Source organism: Carlito syrichta, unplaced genomic scaffold (assembly GCF_000164805.1).
Source record: "Carlito syrichta isolate Samal-C Ts95f unplaced genomic scaffold, Tarsius_syrichta-2.0.1 Scaffold157877, whole genome shotgun sequence".
Lineage (NCBI taxonomy): Eukaryota > Metazoa > Chordata > Mammalia > Primates > Tarsiidae > Carlito > Carlito syrichta.
Window position 1 is genome coordinate 1 of NW_007101973.1, and position 351 is coordinate 351.

Below are 351 nucleotides of genomic sequence, written 5' to 3' on the forward strand. Positions count from 1 at the left end.
CCCCCAGGCCGGCTCCCAGCCCCAGCGGTCGCTGTGTTGGCCCAGGGTTCCTCACGGACGACCTGGTGAGCCACGAGGAGCACGGCCAGCAGCAGAAGTACCTGGGCGTGTGCCGGCTCGCAGGGCCCGGGCGGCGGCACCGGCGCCTGGACCTCATCGTGGTGCCCTACCGCGAGTCCGCCTGCGCGCTGCTGTACTTCACGGGCTCCGCGCACTTCAACCGCTCCATGCGGGCCCTGGCCAAGACCAAGGGCATGAGCCTGTCGGAGCACGCCCTCTGCGCCACCGTGGCCCGGGGCCCCCGAGGCGTCAAGCTGGGACCCGGCCGGGTGCTGCCCACCCCCGCTGAGA

General features: G+C 73.5%; 1 protein-coding gene across 1 annotated transcript; it reads left to right on the forward strand.

Annotated features, from left to right (window-relative positions):
- Positions 1-45: 45 nt before the first annotated feature.
- On the forward strand, positions 46-344 carry LOC103252411 (DNA polymerase lambda-like; the record flags this gene model as incomplete). The annotated part of the gene is made up of 1 exon (XM_008051036.1): positions 46-344. A coding segment is annotated over one exon (299 nt), but the record flags the coding sequence as incomplete, so codon positions are not given.
- Positions 345-351: the final 7 nt, after the last annotated feature.